Raw genomic sequence first — 24,131 nt, forward strand, 5'->3', positions numbered from 1 at the left:
TAACGGTGTTTTATTAACTTCTAAAGTAATTTGAGGGTTCGTGATCCTATATGAACATGAAAGTCTTTTTAGTTAAACAAAAATTTACCACAGCTGCAACAAACAGATAAAGGACTTAGGTGGATTTCGATTCTCTCCAATTCCTCAACCCAAACACACCAACACCATTAAATTAAAATTAAAATTTTTACTTTGGTGTTATTTTATCAATTTAAAATTATTACATTAAAGATTTAAAATTGTTCTGTTGACAATTTAAAAGCAAGGACTAAAAAGAGGAACATGAGAGGATCATTAGATTAGACCCTTAAGGGTTCTACGGAGCAGAGAAGTTACTATTAGGTTGTCCATTTGATCTGCCAACCCGATTTGTATGAATTAGATTGATTTTTTACACAAACGATTCGGTTACCAATTTATAAATTATGAAAATGTAGGATTGGTTTGGTTTACGAATTTGGGTCTAGAAAACCACAGACCTAATCCGTGAAATTGATCCAACGTTAATAATATAATTTATACAAATATATATTTTATATACACACTAATTCTTTTAATCCTAAATCTAAATTTACCCGATTTCTTTACAAACACACAGTGCCTTCTCTGCTCCGCAAATTCCTTTTGCAGTGGGTTGGTCATGTAATGTTTGGTTTTGTTCTACTGATGTTGGATTGGTTTGGCCACTAGAGTAAATGAAGTAATTTTTTAAAATGAGGTACTGCATGTTCATAATTCATCTATATTAGGGGTGGTTAACAAAAAATAAAATATTGGACCATTTAGAAAAGTGTAGTCCCGAATCTAATTTGATATTTTATGAATTGGATCGATTTGAATTAATAATTTTTGCAAATAACATTAATTTTAATTTTCACCAATTCGATCATAGGGAGCAGATTAATTTAGGTTAATGCAACTCACTCTAGAAGACACACAAGGCTTAAAGCATCTTGAAAGATTTCATTTTCCATGAATCAATCATGTCTTGGAGAATATTGTGCCATACAAGGTAAAAATACATAATTTAAAACTCAAGTGTTCATCATTAAAGAAAATCATAGGAGAAAATCTCTTGCTATACATTCCGTCTTCTATTCCCTCATTGCTCTCCTATTTATTGTTCACAAATCTAGAAATTGTACCAAGACTACAAGATTCATTTTTCATTAGGTTTTTTTTTTTGGGGTGATTGAATCTTACTTTTATTACAAGACCAGAGTTCGAATACTGGGAAGAAAAAAATTGGTAATGCAACAAAATAGTTCACACAACTCAAGCCTCAAATCAAACCAATACTGTTTAACTATTCACCACTGCACATTGCTTCCGAATCTCACCGAACGAACCAGTCTTGACATCTATGCGCCCCATTTTCTCCATGGACTTGGCGAATTCGGCGTAGAAATTCTCAAGTGATCCCTGAAGGAGTCGAGTAATGAATGAGACTGAGGTGGAGTTTGTGGTTAAAGCTGCGTCGGATTGAAACAGACCTCTTCTCTTTAGCAGAAGTGTGTAGTAGCTAAGATCAAATGTCCTAAGGCTACCTGGATCCATCTCAACTATTGTGGTATTGTCAGTAGGCGTTTTGCACTTATTGGCCTTAAGATTTGCAGCATATTCACTGTCTAAATCAGGGTCTTGATCAGCAACACCAGTAAAATTATAGAGCCGGTTTGAGAATGATGTGCACAAGGAGATACCAATTGTATGAGCACCTGCAACAAGTACACAGACTCCAGTCAGTACGAAATCTGGGAAGGTCAGATGTGCGCAGCCTTATCTCTATTCTACGTGTCACAATTAAGTGCTGCTAGAAAATGAGTAATAGTTTAGCTTACCAGATAACAAGACAAGGTCTTTCAGATCAAGTCCCTTGTTAGCAAAAGATGTCACGAGGCTGCTGAAGTTGAAATTCGGCGCAGGAATGTTGGCTATGGCTTCCGAGAAATCTGAGATCGACCCATCTCTTCTACCAGTGGGTACTTTCCAAGAAGGACCTCCCTACCATTGCCAATAGAAAGTGAATTCATGGAGAACAACTAAGAGTTGAACAATTTTTTTGCGAGTTTGGTTGTGTTTGGTACTTACTGTGGCAGCAATTGAGTCTCTTGCAACCAATGCAATAATGTCAGCACAAGACACAATACCGGGGCATTCAGCTTCAAGTAGGCTCTTCGCACTGTCGATGAAGCCAAAGCCTCTGAGTGTGAGATTCGGAGGTGCAACCTTTTCGGTTTGATTGCTCGAACTAGAATCCAGAAGAACAGATGCATCACAACCCTGGAAAATACAAGAACAGATCAGAAGGAAGCCTCACGCGTTGTTCGAAAATTTCAAGTGTTATTATGTCCAAACATACTAAATATGAAAATAATGAGAAAGCAGAGGAAATTAAACAATGCAGATACTAACCCTAACAAAGCAATCATGGAAATGCATTCTAATAAGTGTTGCAGCCAATGATGGGGCATTTGGGATGTGCTTATTGACATAGTCTAGCACTATTTTCTCAGCTTTTGGGCAGGTTTTAGCATAGTAACCAATCTTTAGTTGAGCTTGTGCTGAAATAAAACATGCGAGGACACCCAATATTACAACCCCAATATGGCCTACCCCTACCATTTTTGCTATTTTTGGAAGAATATTTTCACTTTCTTCTTTGATCGGTAGTCTATAGCAATTGTAAGAACTTCAATGCGAGAGTATTTATGGACACTCAACCATTCCAATATAGCTAATAGATAAATGAGTAAAATGCTAAAGTTTTTCCTTTTTGAGTGTCAGCTAACTAGCATGTGCATATATATTGATAAATTTCAAAATAATTTAATACAATTAGAACATTAAAAAAAGAAAAAGAAAAGTACAGTGAGCCTTGCCATTGGAAGGATTTGTCAATTTGGATTCTGATATGGGATTTTTTTAATTTAATTGATTGAACAATGGTTGATTTAACATCTCCGTCCCTGACTCCCTCATATAATATATACTTCATTTGTTTCAAACAAAATGTTTCTTTTGGAAAATTATGAAAACTATAAATCACAGTTCTTCAAAAGAGATATTTATTTTAGGACAGAGGTAATATATGCGTGTGTGTGCGCGCATGCACATGTTCTCCACAGGCTCCTCGACTTCCCAACTTAATGGACAGCTCCTCTTGCTTAGTCTAAGCCTCTCAAATATGACATCGTACGTCAATGGAAAAAAAGTTGTTAGCACTTATAAGGGGACGCTTCGTCGCTTCCTACATGTGTAGGCATGTCTTAAAAATTGTGAATATGAAAAGAAAACAATATCTATAACCACATTGATATGTCCTGACCTTACCAAAAAAAAATCACATGTACATTTTTTTTTTTGTGATGGTAACACCGTAACAGTGACAGTTTCTGATTTAGCATTTTTAAATGGTGATTTGAAAATTTGAAGAGATTTACATGGATTTGCTGATAAATGTAAAACTATAGTATATTACCATACTAAAGTAAAAAGTAAAATTGAAACAGTAATTTAAATAAAGTTGATTAGGTGACCTGCTCCTAGAACACCAATGTTATCACAACAATTGGCTACCTGGTGCTTTCCTTAGCAGCCAGCTGATATGGAATTTGCGTGTGTAAAAAGGCATGCATTAGATAAATTTTATAACCACAAAAAAAAGGCGGAAGACCTTTACAAACTATTTGGGTGATAACCCAATGAACATAATCACTAAGTGGAACCCCCAAGACCACCAAATATACATGAACCGAAACAGCACCCAAACTATCGCCACAAACAAAAACTGAGTTTGATCAGACTCGATTCTAGGACAACAAACCTCAACAAACAAACCAGCATAAACTCAGTTGACACGAGCTTGTTAGTTTATTCAGTGAATGGCTTCATTTTGGCCAGCAATAAAAATAAAAGAATAATAATAATAATAATAATAATAATTTGTTACACTTTTATAGAAGAACATGTTGCATGGGTTGATTGAATTAAAGCATGTATTAGGTAATCGTCGGTGGACTCCATCAATATAATATTAAGAAGATAAATGAGAAAAAAGAAACTTCATTTTTGCTGTGTCTTAAGTCTTGACCATTCTTAATGGATTTAGTAGCCTGTCCATTACGCAGGAATAATCCTAATTATGTCATATATATATATATATAAATCATGTGCTATATTACTTGACGACATATATACTTTGCATAAAATTTAATAATTTAGTGATAGCTTTAACATTGTATGTGTATAATATATGTTGGTACAAATGTGTTAAATGTATATCTTATGACAATCAAACAATTGGATGACACTTGAATTCCTTAGTTGCAGAGTCATATCTATATCTATATCTATATCTATATCTATATTATTATTAAATGTGCAAAGTGTTTAAGTATTTCAGTATTTATTTATTAATTGATATAAATTCTATAACACTCAAAATTACCTAATAAAATTAAAATTAACAAAATATAAAAAGAATTTAATTCAAATTACAAAGTCCTACATAGGTTTTAAGTAAAAAGGATTACATGAAAGCCTCTTATAAAACTATAGAGCTAAAGAAATAATAATCACACATTCTCGGCCTTTTGGCTAAGATCAAGTGTAGCACTAAATATTTTTGGGTCGACCTTTTGGCTAACCTTCTTAGTCTTTTGGCTAAGATGAAGTGTAGTACTACTTTCTCGGCCTTTGTGCAAAGAGTTTCAGTATTTATTTATTAATTGATATAAATTCTATAAAACTCAAAATTATCTAATAAAATTCAAATTAACAAAATATAAAAAGAGTTTAATTCACAATAAAAAGCTCTCATTAATTATTACATCCCACGATCTAAATTCTATAAAACTCAAAATTACCTAATAAAATTAAAATTCAATCTATAATCAATTGTGCTTAACCAAATGGTCCATAAATTAACCTATTTATCTATTTATTATTATGAATTTTTTAATAAAAGAAAATCTAATTAGACAAGAATTATTAAAATAAAAATATTTATTAATTGATATATATAAAAAATAATTTTTCTAAAACTCTACCATAAATTAGCTTTTATAATGAGTTTTTTAGTAAAATTAAATCTAATTAGACAAGGATATATTTAAAGAAAATAAAATAATTTCTATAAAACTCAATCACAAATTACCTATTTTCATTTTCAGTAAAACTACATCACACTAGATAAAGATATATTTAAAGAATTTCTGTAAAACTCTTACACAAATTACCTATTTATCTATTTATTATGAGTTTTTTAATAAAAGGAAATCTAATTAGACAAGTATTGTTAATATAAAAACTTATTTATTAATTGATATAAAAAGAGATTTTAAAAGAGTTTCTATAAAATTCTAACACAAATTACCTATTTATCTATTTATTATGAGTTTTTTTTAATAAAAGTAAATTTAATTAGATAAGAATTATTAACATAAAAAATATTTATTAATTAAAAATTACCTAATAAAATCATGCAAAAAATATTTATTAATTGAAAATTACCTAATAAAATCATGCAAAGTGTTTCAATATTTTAGTATTTATTTATTTATATGAAAAAAATATTTATTAATTGATATAAAAATAGTTTTTGTAAAAATAGTTTCTATAAAACTCAAAAAATTACCTAATAAAATCAATCACATTCTATATAAAACTCTAATTTTTAGTTCAATATAAAAAGAATAGTTATTTTTTATAGATAATTATCACAATATAACCGGCCCGACCCAGTTATGATTATGTAATTATCAGAAAAGGACACATGTCATCATCCTATTAATCCAAGAAGCCTATGGACGAAGAAGGAAAGGGTACAGAAATTGAGAATTCTTAGAAATCCAGAATTGCAGAGTAAAATACAGAAGCTCTGTCAAAGATTTTCAATATTTATTTATTTATATAATAAAATATTTATTAATTGATATAATACTATTATTAGATGTGCAAAGAGTTTCAGCATTTAAGTACAAATTACCTATTTATCTATTTATTATGAGTTTTTTTTTAATAAAAGTAAATTTAATTAGACAACAATTATTAAAATCAAAAATATTTATTAATTAAAAGTTACCTAATAAAATCATGCAAAATGTTTGTATTTCAGTACTTATTTATTTATATATAAAAATAGTTATTGTAAAAATAGTTTCTATAATACTCTAAAATTACCAAATAAAATCAATCACATTCTATATAAAACTCTAATTTTTAGTTCAATATAAAAAGAAAAGTTATTTTTTATGGATAATTATCATAATATAACCGATCCAGTTGTGATTATGTAATTATCAGAAAAAGATACAAGTCGTCATCTTATTAATTCAAAAAGTTTATAAATAGAGGGAAGGGGAAGGGGTACAGAAATTGAGAATTCTAGAAATCCAGAATTTTAAAATAAAATACGAAAACTCTGCCAAAGAGTTTCAGTATTTCATTATTTATTTATTTATATAAAAAAATATGTATTAATTGATATAAAAAGAGCTTTTATCTATATTATTATTAGATATACAAAGAGTTTCAGTATTTAAGTATTTATTTATTTACAAAAAAAAAAAAATTAAAACACTACAATCTACATAATAAAATATAAATTAACCTATTTATTATTATGAATTTTTTAATAAAAGAAAATCTAATTAGACAAGAATTACTAATATAAAAAATATTTATTAATTGATACATAAAAAAAAATAATTTTTCTAAAACTCAACCACAAATTAGTTTTTATTATGAGTTTCTTAATAAAATTAAATCTAATTAGACAAGGATATATTTAGAAAATAAAATAATTTCTATAAAACCCCATCACAAATTAACTATTTTATTTTCAATAAAACTCTATCATAGACAAAGATATATTTAAAGAGTTTCTATAAAACTCTTATTAGGAGTTTTTTAATGAAAGGAAATCTAATTAAACAAGTATTATTAATATAAAAATTTATTTATTAATTGATATAAAAAGAGGTTTTAAAATATTTTCTATAAAACTCTAACACAAATTACTTATTTATCTATTTATTATGAGTTTTTTAAATCAAAATAAATTTAATTAGACAAGAATTATTAAACTAAAAAATATTTATTAATTAAAAATTACCTAATAAAATAATGCAACGTGTTTTAGTATTTATTTATTTATATAAAAAAGTATTTATTAATTGATATAAAATAGTTTTTGTAAAAATAGTTTCTATAAAATTCTAAAAATGACCTAATAAAATCAATCACATTCTATATAAAACTCTTATTTTTTGTTCAATATAAAAAGAATAGTTATTTTTTATGAATAATTATCATAATATAACCGGCCCGGCCAGTTATGATTATGCAATTATCAGAAAAGAACGCATGTCATCATCCTACTAAGAGGTCTATAAATAGAGGCATGGAGGAAGGAGAAAGGAGGAATGGGTATAGAAATTGAAAATTCTAGAAATCCAGAATTTTAGAGTTAAATACAGGAACTCTGCCAAAGAATTTTCAGTATTTATTTATTTATATAAAAAAATATTTATTAATTGATATAAAAAGAGTTTTTATCTATATTATTATTAGATGTGCAAAGAGTTTCAGTATTTAAGTATTTATTTATTTATATAAATAAATATTTAAAAAACTAAAATCTAAATAATAAAATTTAAACTAACCTATTTATCTATTTATTATTATGAATTTTTTAATAAAAAAATCTAATTAGACAATAATTATTAATATAAAAAAATATTTATTAATTGATATATAAAACAAAATAATTTTTCTAAAACTCTACCATAAATTAGCTTTTATTATGAGTTTGTTAATAAAATTAAATCTAATTCGACAAGGATATATTTAAAGAAAATAAAATAATTTCTGTAAAACTCTATCACAAATTACCTATTTTATTTTCAATAAAACCCTATCACATTAGACAAAGAAATATTTAAAGAGTTTCTATAAAACTCTAACACAAATTACCTATTTATCTATTTATTATGAGTTTTTTAATAAAAGAAAATCTAATTAGACAAGTATTATTAATATTAAAAATTATTTATTAATTGATATAAAAGAGGTTTTAAAAGAGTTTTTATAAAAGTCTAACACAAATTATCTATTTATTATGAGTTTTTTTTAATGAAAGGAAATCTAATTAGACAATAATTATTAAAATAAAAAATATTTATTAATTACAAAATTACCTAATAATATCAATCACATTCTATATAAAACTCTTATTTTTAGTTCAATATAAAAAAAAATAGTTATTTTTTTTTATAGATAATTATCACAATATAACCAACCTGCCCTGTTATAATTATGTTATTATCAGAAAATGACACATGTCATAATCCTATTAATCTAAGAAGCCTATAAATAGAGGCATGGAGTAAGGGGTACAGAAATTGAGAATTTTAGAAATCTAGAATTACAAAGTAAAATACAAAAACTCTGCCAAAGAGTTTCAGTATGTATAAAAAAGAGTTTTTATTTATACTATTATTTGATGTGCAAAGAGTTTCAGTATTTATTTATTTATATAAAAAAAATATAAATACTAAAATCTACATAATAAGGAGTTTCTATAAAAGTCTAACACAAATTACCTATTTATCTATTTATTTTGAGTTTTTTAATAAAAGAAAATATAATTAGACAAGTATTACTAATATAAAAAATTATTTATTAATTAATATAAAAAGAGGCTCAAAAGAGTTTCTATAAAAAACTCTAACACAAATTATCAATTTATTTATTTATTATGAATTTTTTTAATAAAAGTGAATCTAACTAGATAAGAATTATTAATAAAAATATTTATTAATTGATATAAAAAGAATTTTTAAAAGAGTTTATATTAAGCTATAACACAAATTACCTATTTATTTATTTATTATACGTTTTTTAATAAAAGAAATTCTAATAAGACAAGAATTATTAATATAATTTTTTTTAATTGATATAAAAAATAAAATAATTTTTCTAAAACTCTATCACAAACTACTTTTTATTATGATTTTTTTTTATTTAATAAAAACTAATCTAATTTGACAAGAATTATTAAAATTTAAAAATAGTTATTAATTGATATAAAAAGATTTTTTAAAAGAGTTTCTATTAAACTCTAATACAAATTACTTATTTATTTATTTATTATAAGTTTTTTAATAAAAGAAAATTTAATTAGACTCGAACAAATTACCTATTTTATTTTCAATAAAATTATAATACATTAGACAAAGATATATTTGAAGATTTTATATAAAAATTCTAATACAAATTACCTATTTATTTATTTATTTTGAGTTTTTAAATAAAAGGAAATCTAATTAGACAAGTATTGTTAATACAAAAAATTATTTATTAATTGATATAAAAAGAGATTTTAAAAGAGTTTCTATAAAACTCTAACACAAATTACTTATTTATTGAAATCTAATTCGACAAGAATTATTAATATAAAAAAATATTTATTAATTGATATAAAAAGAATTTTTAAAAGAGTTTCTATAAAATTCTAACACATATTACATATTTATCTATTTATTATGAGTGTTTTTTAATAAAAGATATATTTAATGAAAATAAAATAATTTTTATAAAATCTATCACAAATTGGCTGTTTTATTGTCTATAAAACTCTATCATACACGTGCCTTTTCCTAATAAATATATATGTATATATATATATTTTGTGAAAGATAAGTATTAGGAAGTAATATAAGATAAGTTTGGTAGCTTAGCTTAGGTAAATCGTTTATTTATTGTATGATCATTATATACGCTATATATAACTTCAAATATAAGCTATATATATATATATATATAAGTATGTATGCATTCCTTCAAATAAGCTATATATTAATCACCTTAGGATACAAATTCCCTCGCCATGCCAAGGCAAATATTAATGAAGGGACGAAGATGAAAGAAAAGTTTGACATTGAAGACAATTAAAGCCTTTCAGTGTCTCCACTTTCTTTCTTTTCCTGCTGAATATTATATACCGCCAATTCCATCCAATTAAGTACTTCCTTTCTTTCTTTTGTTTGGCCTCACCTGCTTCAATCATTTAATCTCTCTCATCATCAAATGATGGCCTGTTTTTTTTTTCTTTCTTTTTCTTCATATATGTATATATATAGACTATATAGTATATTGTGTAGGATTATATATACATGCTTCTTCGATCTCTTCATTAAAGTCGTCAGATTATATATATAATTAATATGTTTGCATGTCAAGGCCTACACATCTTTTTTTCTAATCAATTCATTGGCTAATTAATTATATCCTCAATTAATTGATTCAGACTTTCTTCAATTATTATTATTTATCAGCTTCACGTTCATTAATTAATATTTTTATGTTTTGATGATTGATGATTTTCAATTGTACCAATTCATATTAAAAGCTGATCGAGATGGTTTTGTTTAATTTTCTTATTTCATTGGTTACCTCAAATGAATTTGACATGTAAAACTTAAAATTTCGGCTAATTATTCAATTCATTAATCAATTGATTCAGATTTTTTTTTTTAATTATTATTATTTAATATTTATTAGCTTTTCGATTGACTCATTTGGAAAGATGGGTATGTTCATTAATTACTATTTTTGTGTTTTGATGATCGATAATTTTTAGTCGTATATATTAAAATCGAGATGGTTTCGTTTAATTTTCTTATTTTATTGGTTATTTGTTTGATTAATGCAAAGACAAACAAGTTTTGTTATTTATCGGAAAAAAAAAACCTTTTTTTATTTTTATTTCTATTTCGAAAGACGTTAGAATTAAGCCAAAGAAGAGATGGGGTTTATGGATGTTAAAATAAAATCCCTTACGTACGTTTGCAAAGTATTTTATTTTATTATTATTATTATTATTTATTTCAGACAGTACTTTTTTAACAAGGTGGCTCACACACATATAGAGAGATGGATTATACATATTATTTACGGGAAATTATTATAAAGCTTTCAGTGTAAATAAATTGCTTCCTTAGAAGCAACAATGAATGAATGAATAGGTCATAAGGCAAGGAATTGATTGTTCAAATAATGGGATATATTATTACTATACCATACTTTATTATATCCGATCAAGTGCTGTGCTCAAGCCATTGTCTATTCACCATCGTAGTTAGGATTGGTTGATTTAAAATGCATTAATTACTTTAATTTTCTATTTTTATGGAACTGACAAGAGATGTGTGCCTGTGTGTGTGTGAGTGTGTGTGTCTATACATATATATATATATATATAATAATAATAATAATAATAATAACTAATTTGATGTGAATGGATGCTGAAAAAAAAAAAAAGAACAAGATAGATTATGAGATTTAAAAAATATATATACAAAATTAGTTTTATGTACTTATATATTTCTTTTTTGGTGAAGGACTTATTTCCTTTCTTTCTTTTTTTTTTTAAATCCCTTTATACAAGGATAGTTGTAAAAATAAAAACAAAAAGAAACATATATATATATATATATATATATATAGGAAAAAACAAAAAAGGAAGAAATACATAATCGATTTTTTGTTTTTTTACCTTTCCTTTTATTCTTTTTGGATTTTTTTCTCGCACTTTTTTTTCTTCTTCCTTTTATGTTTTTTCCGAATCCATCCATCTCTTGTGATTGAATTATTCTATCTATATATTTTTTTTTTCCTTTTTTAGAATCCATTCACATAACTAACCACACATCCTAGATTAAAAGAGGAGAGATAAAGAAAAGAATAAAGATTAGATAATTTAAAAGGGTATTTTTGTTTAAAAAGTAATGTTAGCAGAGTCCTATAAAAATAGAAACTCAAAATAATTAATGCATTTAAAAGTAACCAATCCTAACTACGACGGTGAATGGACTGTCACTTATGCGACTGTAATTAGCACTCCTCAATTAATTAATGCAGTTCGTAATTACTTCCATTATATATATATATATATATATATATATATTACATATTAGCTTCCATTAATTAGAATGGAGACCCTTAAGGGTTCTTTGTTGAACATTTAAACTTGTTCTTAGGCTGGGTGTAATGGTCTTCCTGCACCGGCTTTGTATTCCTTGCCTTTGGGCTGCTGCCCTTTTGGGCCTGTACTTTTTTGTCCATATTTATATTGAATATGTTGCAAGAAGCTTGGTACTACCCACTGGGGCCTAGTATATTTATATACATGATGCTGATTTGATTGTACAATGAATTAATAATATAATAGAGTTTGCCAACCAGAAGTGACTGATCAATGGATAAGCAACGGTCACTTTATTCCGGACTAAAAAAAGAAATTCTTAGGAAATTAATTAATTGAAGAATTATCAACGAGTCAGTGGCCTAGCAGAATCGCTTATCGACCTCTTACTCTCAAAAGGAGATCACGGTTGAAGTTTCAGAAAAAAAACATATGCCTGTAAGTACTAACCAGGAAAAAAAAAAATAAAAATAATTTACTTTGAAAAATTATTAATTTACGGTAAAACAATGCGTGTAAAGGAATTTGCCCTTCAAGCGTGCCTAGATTGGAATTTATCAAACACAGTTGTGAAAGGTGACTGTAAATCAATTATGAAGCTCAATCCAGCTCAATCTAACAGAATAAGCTATGAATGTGATTGTTGATCATCGTAAGTTTTTGTTAGATAGAGGCAACAATATCTCTCTAAAAAGGCTCTGTTTAATAGTGACCATTCAAAGCGCAAGTCTAATCGTTGTGGGCTTTAACTTCCTGAAGTTGACAAAAGGAAAAGTTACTATATCTGGTAATACTGATTATTCAAAGCGCAAGTCTAATCATTGTGGGCTTTAACTTCCTCCAACCAATCAAGCTACAAAATGTGGAGGAAGGAATACAATAATTAGTTTTTTTTTTTTTTTTCCTCCTCCTTTCAGTGCACACGATTCGTATTAGATCTATTTAAACTTAGAACCAAAATTTAATTATTTTATAAAAATTAAAATTAAACCGAATGGATTAGAGCTTTTGAGTTAACGGAATCATTTCAATCCATACAGGATTGGATTGGATTGAATTGGTTATATGGATTGGGCTTCTCAAACAAGCTCAATACTTAATTTTTCTTTTCATAACCATAGCCCAACATAATAGTATATTTTGCAACTATTTCTGAACGAAGCCCAATTATAAAACAGCAGCACCTCAGTAACAACAACAGCAGCCCAAACTTAATTTACAATTAAACACAGTGACCCAATCATATGATGCCTGTCAATGTATATACGCAGTATTTATTTATTCACGACGGATCAAATTGGTTTGGATTCAAATATTATTCATAATTCGTGAATTGAACCAATGGTTATGCTAAAATTCAATTCGTAATCAAATTGATTTATCTTCAAAATCGAATCAATTTGCACGAATTAAATTGGTTCTCATTGGATCATTGGTTGAACGGTATCTATGCACCCCTCTCTCTCTCTCTCTCTCTTTTTTAGAACAGTTCCTACTCTCTTAGGGCCTTGGATTTCTGTTGAACCACGAACCATTCAACCATTTGAATGCACTCACAACTGTGCTAGAATGATTTTTTGTTGCAGATGATAATATGATATAAAGCATTAGACGGGTTTTGAATTAGGTTAAAACAATTTTATGTATTAAGCTTATGATTAGAGTTCGTTGACACTCCCATTCTAGACCCAAGAAATTAATTAACATTCAATTTAAACAATGGTATTGTAATAAGTAGGAATTAAATATTTTAGTTTTACGCGCTAGAGAGCTAACAATAGTTGTTGACAACATAGAGTTTAAGCACATTAGGTATATAATTCTTTGTAAAAGAAAGAAAGCAATTAATCTTATTATTAATTGGAGAAACACATGACATTTTCCACCATCCCGTACATAGCAATTTTTTACGGATATATAGGAAACAAACATTTATTTCAAAATTGAAAATCAATTGAATAGAAATGAAACAATAAAATGGAAAACTATGGACCAGTACTTCAGTTGATGAAGGCACATTGTTTCCTGATTTCACCAGACTTCCCTGTTAACACTCCAATCTGACCCATCTTCACCATTGACACTGCAAAGTCCTTAAAGAAGCTGTATCCAGAAGTTGCCTGAAGTCGGACATAAGCTTTTGTTTCACTGTCAGCAAGAAGCGCCGCGTCGGACTGAAACAGCCCTCTCCTTTTGTTCACAAGAGTGTAATATTCAGTATCGAATTTCTTGAAGCTTCCAGGGTCCATCTCAACAATGGTGCTCACATCTCCCGGCTTGCATTTTTTCTTCAAAGCCGCGATGTAGTTGGGGTCCATTGTTGGGTCAGTGTCACCTTTGCCAGTGAAATTGTACAAGCGATTCGCGAAGCCAAAACAATGAGCAGTCCCTATGGTGTGTCCTCCTGCAAAGACAATGTGAAAACTATAAAAAACAGGTTGACAGTTTCCGAGAATTGTTTTGTGTCAGTTAAAAACAGTTTTCTGTTTTTGAGTTACTGATATCTGATTTTTGAATGACAAATCAAGTAGATCCTTAAGTTTCTTTACGTGCTTCAAATTACCTGATAGAACTACGAGGTCTTTCACACTCAACCCCTTTGAGCTAAATGCTGATTTTAGTTGAGTTATGTTGGCAAAAGGGGAAGGTAGATCAGTAAATGTCTCTGAGCCAATTGACACTCTTCCATCTCTTCGTCCTGTTGGGACTTGCCAAAATGGTCCATTGATCTGGAAAAATGAAATCAAATATATATAGTCAACCATTTTGTGACTTTGATTTGGCGATTGAGATTGATGAAATTTTAGTACAGTATTTGACATTTTCTAATTACCATAGAAACTGCATCGCGAGCGACCAAGGCTAGGATGTCAGCACAGGAAACAACACCGGGGCACTTCTTTTCTAGTGCAGATTTCGCGGCATCTATAACTTGGAACCCTCTTAGGCTTAGGTTGGGGATAGCATCTCTCTCGGCTTGGTTGTTCTTGGTAGAGTTCAAGAGCACAGAACCATCACATCCCTTCAAACAAAAATTACTAGATTAGAAGTTTGTTTACAATCAAACCACACTTTTCTTTGAGTAACAGCATTATGTATGGCAAATCACATGTCATTTTATCATCATCATAAACTCTTGCAAACTATGTGAACATTTTCCGGATACTAACAATTTAAGTCACGATTTAAATATTCTAGTAGTTAACACTATCAGAGTAAATAAATCTCAGCTTATAACTAAAAATTGTTTTCAATAGTGAAATAGTGCCAAATTAATGGTTGAATAGTTGGATACTTGGACAGTGATTAATGCCGCAAAAATTAGATCATTAGATAAGCCGCTTTAAGTACTACTCTTCATCAACTAGTGTAGTCCCGCCCACAGAGCGTGCTAAACTTTAGCTTTGACATTATATGCACAAAGTGATTGTTTTTAGTATTTGAACCGAGTTTTCACGCTTGATAATTCAAACATTTTACCACCATACCTAGCAAAGCAATGACTCCTAACAATTCAGCTCTAAAAAGAGTTAAATAAAGAAAAAAAAACTCACCCTAATGAAACAATCATGAAAATGCATTCTTAACAATGGAGCAGCAAGACTTGGTGCTCGATATATGTATTGAGCTGTTGTCTGTTTGACAATGGCCTCGGCAGAGGGACACGTCTTCTCATAGAACCCGAGTTTCAAGCACTGTGCATTGGCCCGGGTGAAGACGAAGAGGACAAGCAAAAGTTGGAAAACAAGAACTGAGAAAAGCCCTTGAATAGCCATTGTCTTGAAATAGAACGAATAAAATAGAATGAATGAAATGCAAGAAAGCAGAACACTGGTTTTATAGCTATGCCTAGGGCTTTGAATATGTCATGCAAAAAGCTGGCATTGAATACCAGACGAATTGTTAATAATGTTGATGTATCAAACACAGTTGTTGACATTACAACCATAGTATAAAAAAACAAGTGAATGAAGTTTGAAGTATTCAAAGCTTCATTTCCAAGCTGGCCTGAGTTCTACACGATAACGATTATGAGTACTCTATGAATTAGAATATGAAGCTCCACCAACTATGCAAAAATATAATGCTAAGCTTTATCTAAACCCTCCTCAATTTGTTAATATATCTTTTGTTACCCAGTGTCGATCACTTGCATTAGGACATGGGAACACGTTCTTCCATGAAAGGGATAACACGGTTTCTATTTGTACACGAGGAAGAATGAGTTTCATGGATGTACAATTTTTTTTTGGTTACATATATATTTTTTTTGGATAATTACGGTTATGAAATTTTGTCCAGACTAATTCACGGGACTTGTACAAGATCCGGTAAAACTCGGACCATGTTTACAGATTGTGCCTTAAGAAATTGTTTGCACATATTTCATTAGTTAGTTAGGACTAAGTCTTTTTCAGCTGAAAATTAATTCAGAATTGTTTTTTCTTTTTCTTTTTTTAATAAAAAAAAATTATTGTGGATTCATAATATATAAAAGAAGAAATTAAAAAAAAAAATCACCGAATTGAACATTTGATTAAAATTAAAGAGGAAAGATTGCGGCTGAGATGGGTTGACCTTGTTACAGGGCCAAACATGTGTTTGTTGAGACGAATCTTTGGTTTTTATAATCCTAAATTAATTTGCTTCAAATGCAAGCCAAACTGCGAGACATTCTCTCTCCGTAGTCAGCTATAAGCAATTGCGCAGTACATTCCAAGTGCATCAAATGAAGATAATATTATTATATATAATTGTTTGTTCTTAATTATATATATATATATATATATATATATATATATATATATATACTTATTTAATACATGATTAATATTTTATCATATAGTCCTAAGCCCAAACAGATGTGCTCGATTATGGCCATATGGGATGCTCATGCTCACAAAAATAATAGTTGTGTCTCGTGTGTCACTTTTATTTATTTATTTTTTAAATCTGATTTAACTCCGTTATACAATTTTAACTTAATTACAAAATTGGTCACGCGTGAATGAACGTAAAGTGCATTCTCTTGATAGACTTGCTGTTACAATTTCATCTTACTTAATTACAAAATGAACAACATTTATGAAATGATTTTAATAATTGAACAGTTTTGATCAATTCTTTACAAGGCTCTGACTTTCTTTGTTTTTCTGCGTCAAAGAAATATAGACTATAGAGGTGGATGGCATACACGAAGAGGAAGGGGTGTGTGTGTATATATATACTGTATATATTATTTAGTCCTAGTTGATCTTGTTCCACCCAAGCTAAAAAATTCTCAACACTAAATTTATCGTTGACTAACCAATAAACGTCCCAAGTAATCACCAACAACTTTTACAGATACACACACAAAAACACGCATATTCATAATAATTTCAGTTACAGAACTTTAATTCTGAATTAACAAAACTTTTTGTTTTTTTTCCTGACAAACATAAAAGAATTACATCTCAACACAAAGATCAGTCCGGGCAAGTTGTACAATATGAGCAGGAACACACTCTAATACAATATTATCATGATTTAGACACTTTGAAAGGTTGGCAATCTCAAAAGACCTCTCATATTTTGAGATTGTCAAAAGTATTGCCAAATATAATAACTCTCAAATGACCTCTCAAATTCAAAATATAGCAAGTGGATGAAAATAAGGCCCTCCAATAGGTTCTCAAAAGACCTCTCATATTTTGAGATTGTCAAAAGTTGCTAAATGAAAATAAGGCACGCACTGCAGTGGGTTCTCAAAACATAAAATGGTTGTTGTGTCAAAAAATAGTATTTTGGATGAAATGCACTATTGAAACAGAATTGCAAAAATATAGCATTTTAATGCTATAACTCCTCTTAAAATATATATTTAGCATGAAAATATAGCATTTTGCAATAAAAATGCTCTTTCAGAAATCATAAGTAACTGTTATACTCCCCACTCCCACATAAAAGTGTCCCAAAAAATCTACTTTGTATATTTTTAAGACTGTAGTTTTTAATAAGAATATATATATTTTTAATTATAGTGATAGGAAATGAAATTTCAAATATATCCTTTCATGGTGGGTTTACAAATTTTCATTATTTTTATAACTTCATGGTAAGGAGGGTATATTAAGAATATTAAAAAGTATATATGCTTCATCCGTACCAAAATAAGTGTACTTTTGAGGAATCTAACTTTTTAAGAGAATGATTTTTACTATATTAGTAGTGAATAAATTAAAAATTTTAATTCTAGTGAGTCCAGAGTAATGTGGTTTACTTTTTATACGTTTAATGTAAGATGATTAAATTGGTAAAATTATAAAAAATAATACATGGACTTTTCAAAAGAGACACTTATTTTGGGACGGATAAAAATAAAAAGATGAACACTTATTTTGAGTCAAGAGAGTAGTATACTAGATTTTGAATTGGGACAATTACTTTGAGATTGCCAAAAATAGAAATGTGGATATATATATATATATATATATATATATATATATATATATATATATTTGTAGAACAGAGGTAATATCACATAAGAGTTTAACAGGGACCCAACTCATCCATACGGAGAGAAATTTGAGTTGTCTCCAATGCGGCAGAAGATTTGTGCTCCTCCGTATCATAACGAAAAAAAGATGTAAAATTGACAACATAAGCATGAGTGTATGAAGCCCACACGTATCTATTTGAGTAATCGGAGAATCTGATCCTCGTCTATTTGACATTTGGTGAACTAATTTAAGAACAATGCTTGCCTCAAGCTGTATAAGTACGAATGTCCTTCTGATGCTAATCTGGACTAATAAAAATATGACATGTGTCAAAAAAAAATTTAAATAATTAATAAAAATTATTTGGATCTTTTTGCGGATCATTCAAAAGGAAAGATTTTTTTTTTTCCACCTCATGCGTTTGAGATTTTCTATTACAAACCCTTCATATTGCAATCTGTTACAGAAGAAGCTAAACAATTAGCTTAAACATGGTAAATTAACAACAATTGTAAGACTCTAATTATCAATGGAGTTTATAAAAATCAATTTGGCTTCAGATTGTAACAGGTGGTGATAAATTTTAAAATTTTTGATACCACTAGAGTTATGCGTATTAATTAATTGGTCGACCTCTTGAGTCATTATGGAGATGGAGTTGCAACAGAGATGGCAGACAACAAATGTGGCGTCTTGAATCATCTCTAAAAATTGGATGTAAAAGATTAGGGTTTGGGAATGGAGAAGATGGCAAGATCGAGTGGAGATTGGCAAGCAGTGGAGGTGGTGGAGGTTGGTTGGCGGAAGAGAGGATTAATATTAGGGTTTCATAATTAGGGAGATGGTGGGCATCAATGGAGATTTGGTGGGAAGAAAGAAAGAATCATGAGTTAAAGAGAGAGAGAGCCCACTGCCAGGTCTCACACACGCGTGAGAGAAAATATTTTTCTTTTTTGGACAACCCGGAAAAAGATCCGAATGATTCAGATTTAATTTTTTAATTTTTTTTTGACACATGTCATATTGTCATTGGTCCATATCAACATCAAATGCTTCAATTTTGTGATGGGCCACGAAAACGAGTACTTGATGAGACCAGAATCCCGGCTATTTAGCGGCCTAAGCAAGCTTTTTCCATTTACTTGAGGTGTCAAAATTTTGTTAGACTGGGCCAATGAGCATAAGAAAGTTCCTACTTATAGGGTAGGAGGAATGTATTGTCCAAATTAAAATAGGATAAATAAGCAAAATTTTATTACTAAAAAAAATAGATATATTTTACAACACTGGTCAAGGGACTAAACATACCAACTAAACTACATAGGTTAGTAAAAAGCAACCCCTTCGAAGTTAGCCAACCACCTTGAAAATTCTCACAACCTACAATGCTATATTGGAGTAAAAGGTGCTGGGAATTTTGGATATTTTTTTATAGAATCTTAATTTTAAGTCTAATCACATAATTAATTATATTAAAATGTACTTTAATTAAAAACAGTTATATATTCATATCACAATTTAATTATACCACAATATATATAGTATAACAACATACTAAAGTAATAGGCCAGTAAAATATATCAAATCAATATATAAGAGAGGAGTAAAGAAACATTTGGCCTGTGTAATAGAGAGGCATGCACAGTGTGCATGCGCTGTCCTAAAGCCTTTACAGCAAAGACAGATCTAGGGGTGGGCGAAGGTAGGCTTCAGCCCACCCAATTTTTTTTTTATATTTTTACCATACTACTTTAAGCCCAAACACCCCCCCCCCCCCCACCCAAAAAAAAAAAAAAAAAAAAAGAGTAATGGTAGCTCATCCCAAATTAGCTCAATTCAAAGTTAGTCCACCACATTTAGAAATGTTGGATCCGCCCTTACTTTACAGCCTCCCTATATGCAGGTTGTGATGACTATGAAATGCTTCAAGATACAACTCTAATGTCCTTCATAAGCACGTTCACAGAGAGACGAACGACCAAGTCTTTGTGTCATGTTGCTCCCAAAAACTCGAAGACAAGAATATAATATAATATATGGGTTGCAGGAAGAGAATAAAGAAGAGACGAAGAAGGATATACGTTTATTATCAATTACTTTATGGGAGAGACCATATATTTAATTATAAGCTACCTCATGTCTCTAGCCAATAGAAATAACACTTGTCAGAAATACCTTTTCATATTTATTCACACCTTTTTAATTTAACTGTAAAATGATGTTTTAAAAATTTTATATGGTAAAAAAATAAAAAAAGGCACCAAACATTTTTTTTTTTAAATTACAAATAAGTTTTATTTTAAAAAATATAACACTGTTAATTAAACCCTAAAACAATAAAGAGATAGAACATAGACCAAAGTCAAGGAAACAGGATAGAGGGAGGCCGGTGTAAAGGAAGATATAAGTTATTTTTTAGTGTTTTGAACGCTTATAAGGGAGATATATTAATAATAAATTAAACCCATATATAATATATTCCCTACATGTTATCATTTATACAAACAATATACTGTAGAAAACAGTTTGCCAATGATTACAGAAAATAAAAATTGATCTCATAAATATGGTCAACTATGCATCCTTCTTTGCATCATTATAGAAGCTAGGACTCAAATTAATTATTGTTGAATTTCAAAAAGACAACACACACATATATGTATATATATATATATATATATATATATGAAAGCAAAGAGATCGTCCATCACCATTGTGATAACATGCAGGTCCATGATCACCATTGGCATTGTATTGTAATCTTTTTTGATATACATCAACCCAGCTACCTAGTTCAATGTCACAAGCATGCACGTATATTTGACCACACTTTCGGTTATTAATTCAATATATGAATATGTCACCGTCATTTTTGATTGGTAACAACTTCAAATGATATTATTAATTTTATCATCCATTAATTTTCGCTCCATATTCCCTCCGGCATTGTTCGATTCAGAAAGAAACAATTTCTTTCAATTAACTATGATATACCCATTTATTGGGAAAGATATGGTGAAGTATGGAATCAAAGTTCTAGAATTAAAATTTGAAAAAAAATTAGTGTAAAGTTTGTTCCTTCTAAATTTTCAATTTCAATTATAAAGCGCCAATTCTATACTCTTAAATAAAACTTCCGAAATTAAAAAATGAGTACTGAACATTAACAGAATTTATTAAAGAATTTGCATGCATAGTTTATACAAATGAAAAGAAAAACAATAATGCTATGATCAACAAAGAAGTGAGAACGAATCAAAATATACTTTTAGATAATAGTAACACACAGTTCCCCAAATAAAAAAAATGACATTCTGCTTAACAAAAAATACAAGTTAAAATGAAAAATAACTAATAATTAGTTAAGAATAAAAATAAAAAATAACTAATAATTAGTTGAGAATAAAAATCACAAGAGTCTCGTGTACTGACTTTGTACTTTCTAATTAGTTAATGAAAGCACATTGTTTTCTGATTTCACCGGCGTTGCCGGTAAGGACTTGAATCCCACCCATTTTCACCATGGCCGCCGCGAAATCTTTGAAAAAAGTAGATCCACTAGTCGCCTGAAGTTTAACATAAGCTCCGGTGACATTGTCATTTACAAGAGCTGCATCGGACTGGAATAGTCCTCTTCTTTTAGATACAAGAGTGTAATAATCTGCATCAAATTTGTTGGGGCTTCCCGGATCCATGGCAACAAATGTAGTGGCATCCCCAGGTTTACATTTCTTCTTCAATTGAGCTATATATTTGGAATCTAATGCAGGGTCAGTGTCACCTTTGCCAGTAAAATTGTACAAGCGGTTCGTGAAGGAAGTGCAGTGACTAATCCCTATAGTATGTGCTCCTGTGAACAAAAAGAGATCAATCAAAGAGGATAGACTAGTTACAGACTTTTAGTATCACTACTAAAAAGTACATATGACCAAAAATAAACAAATATATATATATATATATATATATATATATATATATATATATATATATATATATATATATTGTTCCCTTTTATGAAGACGTACGTAAAATTCTGAAGAATAAATTCAGTTTTTATGAAGAAGATGTAGAGCTAGTTCTCAACAATAAATTCAATTTTTACAAAGGAAGCATAAAATTATAAAAGAATAAACATAACATTACTATATGTGTGTTTACACTTTTAATATAGTAGTATAGATGTGCACAGTATGTGTGTCTATATATATATAAAAGTTACCTGATAGAACTCCTAAGTCTTTTACAGTCAAACCCTTTGAGCTAAATGCTGCTTTTAGTTGCGTGATGTTGGCAAAAGGAGATGGTAGATTTGTTAAGGCATCGGACAAGATTGACACTCTTCCATCTCTCCGTCCCAAAGGCACTGCCCAAGATGGTCCATTAATCTGCAACAAGATTATGCAGTTAGTGACTAAAACGTGTTGTGACAATTATTAATTTAATTTCTTCATAATTTAAGTATATAATATATAGTTAACATTGTGGAGGTCACATTTGAAATAATTTGTTACCGCTGAAACAGCGTCTCGAGCTACCAAGGCTAAGATATCAGCACAAGAAACCACACCGGGACACTTCTTTTCAACTGCAGATTTTGCAGCATCAATAACCTGAAATCCTCTCAGGCTTTGGTTGGGAAATGCACTTTTCTCGGTTTGGTTGTTCCTTGTAGAGTTTAGTAATACAGAACCATCACAACCCTGCAAAATCAGATTACAAATTAATTTTTATTAAACAGTAGTTGCGACGAAACATCAGGTTTAAGGTTCGACTCCTCTTTTCTAAAGTCATTACCAGTGTGACCTAAAATAATACTAGTTAGTGAAACGCACTACATCATAGTGCAACAGCTTCATAACAAAGTGCAACATTGCAACACCAGCGATGTAAAAACAAAAAACGCGACACTGAATGAAAATCTAAGTTTTAAAAAAGATATAAAGAGTGTACCCTAACGAAACAATCATGGAAATGCATTCTGAGTAAAGGAGCAGCAAGACTTGGTGCTCGTGAAACGAATTGAGCAGTTGTGCGTTTGACAATGGCCTCAGCAGATGGGCATGTCTTGCTATAGAAGCCCAGTTTCAAACCCTGCGCATTGGCAAGGTCAAGGACTAAAACAACAAGAATGAAAACTGAGAGAAGCTTTTGAAATAATGCCATTGGTCTAGCTGGCTAGCTTTGGATGTCTGAGTTCTATCAATTACTAATTCTATATATGCTTATGGAACAACGTCAATCTGGTATTTATAGCTAAGCTTAAGGCCTTTGAATTTCTCATGTCAAAGCTGTCATTGAAAAAACTATGAATTATTAGTAATGATTTGATCAGATTTTAAATTAATTTTGTTGACTTCTAATTGATTAATGATCAATTTAGAAGAACTCAAATGCTGAAATTTGAAGTCTGTTGAAGCACCGCCACCACTTGACATGACAAATATAAGGCTTATCTGTTCTCTCTCTCTCTCACACACACACTGTCACACACACCCCTAATCATTAAAAAATTTGTGAAATTTCTCTTAATTATGCTAAATTTAAAGCATTAAGAATTAATAATAGATTTAACACCTACCAAAATTAACAAATTAATTAAAAGTACAATATGTGAATAGGAAGAAAGAAGCATCACCACGAAATCACAACTAATTTTACTA

The 24,131-nt window shown here is 29.3% G+C and overlaps 3 protein-coding genes across 3 annotated transcripts; all 3 read right to left on the minus strand.

Annotated features, from left to right (window-relative positions):
- Positions 1-1,174: 1,174 nt before the first annotated feature.
- On the minus strand, positions 1,175-2,628 carry LOC132310304 (peroxidase 3). Its single transcript, XM_059808486.1, has 4 exons — positions 2,416-2,628; positions 2,092-2,283; positions 1,842-2,004; positions 1,175-1,718 (listed from the first exon to the last, which is right to left on the minus strand). The coding sequence occupies exons 1-4, from the start codon at positions 2,623-2,625 to the stop codon at positions 1,303-1,305; spliced, it is 981 nt and encodes a 326-aa protein (XP_059664469.1). The 5' UTR covers positions 2,626-2,628; the 3' UTR covers positions 1,175-1,302.
- An 11,361-nt stretch (positions 2,629-13,989) lies between these two features.
- LOC132310305 (peroxidase 27-like) lies at positions 13,990-15,765 on the minus strand. Its single transcript, XM_059808487.1, has 4 exons — positions 15,544-15,765; positions 14,823-15,011; positions 14,553-14,718; positions 13,990-14,393 (listed from the first exon to the last, which is right to left on the minus strand). Exons 1-4 carry the CDS (start codon positions 15,763-15,765, stop codon positions 13,990-13,992), a joined length of 981 nt encoding a protein of 326 aa, XP_059664470.1.
- A 5,998-nt stretch (positions 15,766-21,763) lies between these two features.
- LOC132310306 (peroxidase 27-like) lies at positions 21,764-23,634 on the minus strand. Its single transcript, XM_059808489.1, has 4 exons — positions 23,422-23,634; positions 22,983-23,171; positions 22,691-22,856; positions 21,764-22,321 (listed from the first exon to the last, which is right to left on the minus strand). The coding sequence occupies exons 1-4, from the start codon at positions 23,632-23,634 to the stop codon at positions 21,918-21,920; spliced, it is 972 nt and encodes a 323-aa protein (XP_059664472.1). The 3' UTR covers positions 21,764-21,917.
- Positions 23,635-24,131: the final 497 nt, after the last annotated feature.

Source organism: Cornus florida, unplaced genomic scaffold, assembly GCF_030987335.1.
Source record: "Cornus florida cultivar Cherokee Brave unplaced genomic scaffold, ASM3098733v1 CherokeeBrave_3.0.0_Hap2_Chr05, whole genome shotgun sequence".
Taxonomy (NCBI): Eukaryota; Viridiplantae; Streptophyta; class Magnoliopsida; order Cornales; family Cornaceae; genus Cornus; species Cornus florida.

Excerpts from the sequence above, each read along its gene's own strand:
- LOC132310304 (XM_059808486.1), bottom strand. The coding sequence starts at position 2,625 with ATGGTAGGGGTAGGCCATATTGGGGTTGTAATATTGGGTGTCCTCGCA. Across the intron at positions 2,005-2,091 it reads GAGACTCAATTGCTGCCACA|GGAGGTCCTTCTTGGAAAGT; the intron begins GTAAGTACCAAA and ends TGGCAATGGTAG. Across the intron at positions 1,719-1,841 it reads AGACCTTGTCTTGTTATCTG|GTGCTCATACAATTGGTATC; the intron begins GTAAGCTAAACT and ends TACTTGTTGCAG.
- LOC132310305 (XM_059808487.1), bottom strand. The coding sequence starts at position 15,765 with ATGGCTATTCAAGGGCTTTTCTCAGTTCTTGTTTTCCAACTTTTGCTT. Across the intron at positions 15,012-15,543 it reads TTCATGATTGTTTCATTAGG|GGATGTGATGGTTCTGTGCT; the intron begins GTGAGTTTTTTT and ends TTTTGTTTGAAG. Across the intron at positions 14,394-14,552 it reads AGACCTCGTAGTTCTATCAG|GAGGACACACCATAGGGACT; the intron begins GTAATTTGAAGC and ends TTGTCTTTGCAG.
- LOC132310306 (XM_059808489.1), bottom strand. The coding sequence starts at position 23,634 with ATGGCATTATTTCAAAAGCTTCTCTCAGTTTTCATTCTTGTTGTTTTA. Across the intron at positions 23,172-23,421 it reads TCCATGATTGTTTCGTTAGG|GGTTGTGATGGTTCTGTATT; the intron begins GTACACTCTTTA and ends CTGATTTTGCAG. Across the intron at positions 22,322-22,690 it reads AGACTTAGGAGTTCTATCAG|GAGCACATACTATAGGGATT; the intron begins GTAACTTTTATA and ends TTTTGTTCACAG.